Source organism: Berghia stephanieae, chromosome 9, assembly GCF_034508935.2.
Source record: "Berghia stephanieae isolate SIO BIC M18660-M18661 chromosome 9, UCSD_Bste_1.3, whole genome shotgun sequence".
Classification (NCBI taxonomy): domain Eukaryota; kingdom Metazoa; phylum Mollusca; class Gastropoda; order Nudibranchia; family Aeolidiidae; genus Berghia; species Berghia stephanieae.
In genome coordinates, this window is record NC_088368.1 from 38,308,229 (window position 1) to 38,315,728 (window position 7,500).

Here is a 7,500-nt window from a genome sequence, read left to right on the forward strand (position 1 = left end):
GAACGGTCAAATGATGACCAGCAGGCTCAACCAGCAGTCATCGGGTCGGGGCATCCCCTTCTACCCGTTCGACAACCTTCCACTGGAGCTCCGACCATGATTGATATGCCTGACATGGGGGATTTAAGTCCTAAGGATGAACCAAACGGTAAATATTACACATAATTGTTTTTTGTTTATATTTACTCATAGTTCATCGACACTTTCACCTCGTGATCGCTCGGACAGTGTTGTCCTCATTTTTTCAGTTCAGGCCGGAATAACCCGCCCATGTCAGAGGTCATTCATCGCTCTCAAGTTTTTGTTATGATTACGATGATCTGATCATTTTCAACAGTAAAGCATTAACCATCTTTTTTGATGTGTATCAGTGTGTGGCTTTTTATTACACATAGGAATGGCAATGTGTAGGCGTGTCACTAGAATGTGTTCACATTCCTTAACGTTTGTACACCGATGCACTGCTCTCAGCTGTTATATGTCCTTGGGCCTTGTGTTGGTGTGTTGCCAGTCTCTCTGATGCTTGGAGGTGTGTCCGATTCAAGGACATTTGTGTTGCAATCAATGATATTATTTTAATCAAGACATTTGTCATCCGTTTGAATTCTTTAAATTTTTTTTTCTCGGTGTAACATGATGTTCGTACCTAGTGTCAGTGTCACTTCCGAAACGACCGTGACCTATTCCATTTCATTAGTACTGAAGTACCTTTTATGACCATGACTTATGATTATAACTTATACTTATACTTATTAGTACAATTAATAAAATACAATTTAGTAGGAAGTACGTAGGTTGTCAAGATGTGATTGTAATTTATTAAAAAGATTCTTATTTCGAAACTTAGCTTTAATTTTGGATGGGTTTTTATTGATAATATTTTTACAAATGGCTTAGTACTTGTTGACACGTTGTCACACCCATTACCCACCCATCTACACATGACATTTACATTACTACATACCTGGAATATACATAACAGGATATAAATTAAATAACAAAAGTTTCAATTTTGACATCTAATATTAACAATCAAAAGTTGATTATAGCAGTAGTTAAAGTTAAGGTTGCTTCCAAGCAACAGGCTAAGTTTAAAGCAAGTCTGGTAATTTTATGTTCTGAACTTAGCTCTAACTAGTAAGAACAAGACAATCAGGAAAGGGTGACATCATTTCTAGTCTTGGTATTTATGTCTATATGTATGTATCCTTAATGATGTATTGAAGATAACAGATTTGGTGTTTGGAAAATTAATAGTACTTGACAGAAATATGGGCTTTCTCTTTGATGAGTTCATATCAACTTATAGATACATAATAATAGTCTATGTCTTGTTCTGCACCTCCACAGTGTATTGTATTGTAACCATTTTTTTTTTCATTTCTCTATATGAATACAGTACTGCTTGTATTGACTATTTATGAATGCTACGCATTTAGGTAATGAATACTGACAACATCCGCCAGCTCGATATAATTTACCAACACACAAAACTATGTTTAAACATTGAACGTTAATAAGTCTGGTATACTTTAGTGAGAATTAAAGTCATTAAAAATGGCTGTCTAAAAACAATAACAAAGAGTTGAATGTTGTCAATTTCATTCCATCTCCCCTCAAACCTCTTTATACTACTGCCACCCTCAATTGCGCCAACTTTTTGCCTGGAACAAAATTATTTATCTATTTGTAATTGACAATCTGAATCTGAGTGTTACTCGAAGTCGACTCAATTTGAGGGCGAAAAGAGTTGTTGAGTGTGACAGCCATTGTTGGTATTTAGGCTGATGAATTTTGATAATCTTAGTTTGAATGTTTCTAAATCTGTTGTGTTCACACATGATTCGGGAAGAGTGTTCGAGTCTTTGATAGTGCGGGGTGTAAATGAATAGTATTTGAAGATGTTTGAGTTTGTAGATTGGTGTTTTAGTGTTTTTGTGTGAGTTTTTCTTTGAATTCGTGTATTTCGTTGTATGTCGAATTGTTCTGGTAAGATGGCAGTCATTTTGTTTGTAATTTTGAACATGAGAACTTGTGATAGCACCATCCACAAACTGCCAACCCAATAACGAGCATGCTTTATATAGAGATAATAGAAAAAATACTTGTTATACTGCCACTGCCACTCAACAAAATTGTCTTCCATGTTTTTGGTCACAATGTAAAAAAAATAAATCTAAGATTCTTTTCATTTTGCTGTTTTTTGGTAAAATAATTAATAGCTGTTTAGGCTGTAATTTCTCATTAGAGTTCAGATAGTGACTTCAAGTACTGGTGGCTGAGCCCCGTACATCGTTGACCAAATTCATTATACCACCAATGTTGCCTTGGTCCCAAACATGGCGGTTCAACGAAGTTTCACTGTTTATGAAAATAATATACTTACTCTCTCATAGGCTGAAAATTTCTTTTCACTTTAAGAGCCATGTTTACTTTTTATATTTTGTTAAATCGTTTTGATTGTCGTAGTAATAGTAGTACTAGTAGTAGGCTGATGCTAGCTGCTTTGGTGGATGTTATTATGACTGAAATTGTCCAGGCGATTCAGCTCAATAGAGACTCCTTTAGTGTGACGGTAGTTTTGTTTGTTGAAGTGACAGAAACAACTCTAGATGCTCATGGCTCTGATAACCGAGCGACATTGAAATGAATCCTTCAGAGCCACCAGGCCCATGGAGCTGGAATTTATTCCTGTTTCTATAGTGTAAAATGGACAAAAGCAATTGCTTGCTACCCTTTGGATAGGACTCTAGTCTATTGCCAGATCTAACAGACACGGTTACTCAATCATTGCTGGATAGACAGTGGGTTCCGAAAAGTATAATGACGGCATTCGGGATCGATCTCGATCCTTTTGCTTGTGAAGCGAGTGTTATACTAACAACTGAGCTATCTGGTCCCCCTGCGTGACATTCATTAAGGGCTTGTTTTAAAAATTGTCGTTAATGGAAAGTATTTTGTGTTGGTTTGAAAAGTATTTCCATTTCTACAATGAATCCACAACCATTTGGGTCATAAGACGTGTAAATCACCAGTTAGGTAAAGCTTGTAAAGCGCTTTAGTGGATATTGTGCTATATATATATATTTTTTTTTTTTTTTAGGTGCCATGATAAGTGCCTTTGTTCTTGATGAATCAAAATAATAAATGGGAAAAAAAAAATGTTAGAATGATTCTTTGTTGAAATTTAAAAAAAATTATGGATCCATTGAATTTAGAAAATAAAAAAAAGATTGAATAGAATTAAAATAGAACATTTTAAGAGAGTGCTCTTGATAGTCTTACACATGAAGAATAAAGAAGTGAGAAGAAATCTGTCATTTTTATTGTTTGGGTTTCCTACAGATTATTCACTTCTTCGATGACAGATGGACTTGATTTTGCTCTTGTATTTTGCCTTTTTGTTTTGTCTAGCACTGTGTTTCACACACACTTTTTCAGGCTACTATCTTGCAATAGGAGACTACATTCTGTTTGTTGAACTTATTTGTGTTGAAGTAGAATGTCAACATCCCAACACAGTTATGCTTGCATAAGTCTGAGTTGTCCCTTGTCCTTGATCTGCATTGCAAGTGTGATGCTTCACCACTTGAGTGTTGAGTTAAAATTTTGAAGTGTGTCAGACATTGGAAACTTAAAATGGTGTACAGTTTGGATTGGATAACACATGTGGTTTTTTACTTCGCTCTATCAATCTCTCAAAACTATCATTCGGAATGTCTTAAAGGAAAAGTTACGTTTCATTTTAAGAATTATTGAATTAAGTGGGTGAAATCTATCTTGGAATTAATGGGTGTTTTGTAGGTATTAGTATGAAGTGTTGGCATGCCGCAAAACTCACTTTATTTTCATAATTAAAAAAATAAATTAATTTGACTTGAGAAAAGCCAAACTGGCTCAACACCTTCTGTCTGTGGGTAAGAAAACCATCAATCAAACATAAAAATTGAAAGAAAATATTTATAACACTTAATTCTTTAAAATTAGTCGGGCTGTGATTTCTCATGTATAAGAAAGTTCCTCTTTACTTGTTGTGTTTAACGGCAAATTTTCTCTTCTAAACCACTGGTTTTGTGATAAATTCACTACAAAAGTCCAATCAAATGATTAAAAAAAAACAAACATATATAAATAGAAATTACTTTATTCTTCCCATAGGGGAAATTTATCTCTAGGGTCTATTCCAAGGGGGAATCTCCTGGCGTTAGCCACAGTGCTGCGCCGCAAATAGGGCTTGGGCGATGTGACTTGCTCAAGGCCTTGCAGAACCAAAGTTACCAATTTTCCATATATTTACGGAATTCAGTGTGTTATAAACTGTCACTATATTTTTTTATTGCCTGCTAGACAGAAAAAAAAGTCAGTACTTGACTTACTTGACTTAGATGCCTTTCGCGTCTCGACCGAAAGATCGGGTCGCCTTGGCTGTTTCCAGTATTTCCTGTGTGAGGTGTCTCCAATATTGCCGGTCCTCTGCTAGGGTTCTCAGATTTTCAAGGTCCCCTGCCGTTATGAGACTAATGCTTTGTCCAAGTGTTGTGAGGTTTTTGTTTAGGATCACAGGGAGTGTTGTGATCGGTCTTCCTCTAAAAAGGTTCCCGTGTTTTTGGAAATATCCCGACATGGCTTGGTTAGCTGGTATGTTTTTGTCCCTGCGTAGTATGTGACCGAAAAGTTGCCATCGTTGTTGTAAAATGTCAAGGGAGATTGGTCTTTCTTTTGTGATCTTATAGAGTGATTCATTTGAGATCTTTTTTGGGTATTTGATGTCCAGTACCCTTCTTAGCTGTGTGCGATGGAAGGCATCCAGATGTTCTTCTTTGGATTTTGTCAACGCCCAAGTGCCGCAGTTATACAGTCAGTACACAATGTGTTTTTACTGAAGTACAGCACTCAGAAAGGGGTCGGTCTATGTGCTTGTGTAAAAGTTCAGTTAATTTTTGCCTCACGTACTGGCATCCCTGCAGAACTTATATAGATTGAGTTATAACTATCATTAATCTATGAATAAAGCAATCCTATCATCCACCATTTGTTTTGACCATAATGTGATGGATGACAATGGTATAAAATCTTTTTCCTCCGTGTAATGAATTGTTTATTACTGTCTATTGGGAAATTCCATACTGTTGAGATAATACTGTGATTTAAATCTACTTACACTTACAGTTGGAAAGAGTTAACCGGCTTTGGTGTTGAATCAGGTTGACTGCATTATATAGGGATTACCGGGGCTGCCAAGTGTACGCCAAAAAGGAAAATTTTAAAAAAATCATATCATAGATTCTCTGCTTTTTTCACCTTTGTAAGAGTATAATAATATGCTTCTTGTCTTAGATTGTACTTATTTTAAAATTTATTTATTGATCTTTTTTTCCGTCTAGACTTTTGACATCTTGCAAAACATTTTGAGCACATTTAATAGATATTGCTCTGTATAAATGCCAAATGCTCATTAAAAAATTTTTATTTAATGTTTTTTTTTTTTTAAGAAAAACAAATTCCAAATGACAAGGGTTGGATGACTCAAGGGTTTCGTTACAATTTTAAGCTTCCCTCTCTCTCTCTCTCTCTCTCTCTCTCTCTCTCTCTCTCTCTCTCTCTCTTCTCTCTCTCTCTCTCTCTCTCTCTCCTCTCTCTCTCTCTCTCCCTCTCTTCTCTCTCTCTCTCTCTCTCTCTCTCTCTCTCTCTCTCCTCTCTCCTCTCTCTCCTCCTCTCTCTTCCTCTCTCTCCTCTCCTCCTCTCTCTCTCTCCTCTCCTCTCTCTCTTTTCTCTCTCTCCTCTCTCCTCTCTCTCTCTCTCTCCTCTCTCTCTCTCTCTCTCTCTCCTCTCTCTCTCTCTCTTCCTCTTCCTCTCTCTCTCTCTCTCTCTCTCTCCTCTCCTCTCTCTCCTCTCTCTCTCTCTCTCCTCTCTCTCTCTCTCTCTCTCCTCTCTCTCTCTCTCTCTCTCTCTCTCTCTCTCTCCTCTCTCTCTCTCTCTCTCCTCTCTCTCACTTCTTCTCTCTCTTCTACTCTCTCTCTCTCTCTCTCTCTCTCTCCTCTCTCTCTCTCTCTCTCTCTCTCTTCCTCATCTCTCTCTCCTCTCTCTCTCTCTCTCTCTCTCATCTCTCTTCTCCTCCTTTTCCTCCTCCCTCCTCTCTACTCCCTTTCAATGCTTACTCTTTTGTAAAGCAATCTTAAGCATTTTTTTTTCTTTTTGTATTGGGATTGGCAACACTGTATTACACTACATGTTAGTGGTCTCTAAGGCTCAGTATTAGTCTTGAATAGATTAACTATGATCTAGATTTAATTAAGCAAATCTTGTGACGCACTTTTTGTTTATTTCTGTGGATTTCCTCTATTTTTGATCCCCCACGGTGAAGATATCTTTGTCAATTTTAGTCAGATTAATTCGACTATATATGCGGCTATGTGGTCTTGTGGTAAGACAATCGCTTTCGGATAAGAAGGTCCTGGCTCGAGCGCTCCCTCTGCATAAAGTTTAGTCCTTGGAAATAACTCTTTACTCACAATCTTTCACCTATTTTGGTGTAAAATGAGTACCTGGACCTTAACATCATTGTCCCTGTCCGAAATAAAAATGGTAATATGGCCTAACAGTCGTCATGTCTTGTTTTACATGTTCAGTATTTCTGTTGGGTTGGGAGCCCTTGTATATCTAGGGTGGGGTTCCTGACCTCCCATAGTGGGCAGGGAGTCGCTTGCTGTGTCTTCTATCCCCCTATGTCTGTTTCCCAACATGCTTTCTGTCTTTTTCTTGGGATGAGATCCTGTTTTGTCCTGGTCTTGGCTGTGAGGGAAACAGCCAAATTTATAATTAGAGTTTTGGGAGATGATATTTTTTTTTTGTCTTGTAAATCATCTCTCTGTTATGCACTGTATTATGTTTTAAATAAAAAAAAATATTATATATGATTTGTAAACATTTGAGTGTATTCCTCTTAGTGGGAAACTGTGCTTGTGTCTGGATGAGACTTTTAGGTGATCTCAAACTAAGTACACTGATAGTGTGCTCTTGGAATCTACATCTATTTCCTATTTTAACCAATTCCCTATGACTTACTACTTTTTCCTGGCTGCTTGAATTGTAATTCTAGAACTTTTTTTCTATCCCATTTTCTTCCGATCCTTTTGCTGGCGCTGATATGACCTTAATGTGTTGCAAGTGTCGTAAAACTCTTTAAAACATAAACATAGACCCCTGTCAAGTGCTTTAAACAGGTTTATTTGATATTGCACTTTATAAATGCTCTATTAAAAAAAATATTTGAGCGAACCTTGTGTCGCATTTTTTGTTTTTGTTTTTTGTTTATTTCTGTGGATTTTGCTTCATTTATTATAACACCAACGATGACTATTGATGATGCCTTTACGGTGGTTTTAACGTTAATCCTAATTTTAATCTGTTTCCAAAGGCTATAATTAGTTTTTAATTCTACAACGGATTAGACTTGATTTAGTTTATGTGCTTAAAGCGTCGTATAATTATCAATAATTG

General features: G+C 36.6%; 1 protein-coding gene across 1 annotated transcript in view; it reads left to right on the top strand.

Annotated features, from left to right (window-relative positions):
* Positions 1-7,500, top strand: part of LOC144980201 (nuclear receptor subfamily 5 group A member 2-like) — a 95,306-nt gene that overhangs the window by 209 nt on the left and 87,597 nt on the right. Inside the window, 1 exon segment of the mRNA XM_078927775.1 lies at positions 1-148. This exon segment is cut by the window's left edge and continues 209 nt beyond it. Within this exon segment, the coding sequence (XP_078783901.1) occupies positions 1-148 (148 nt within the window).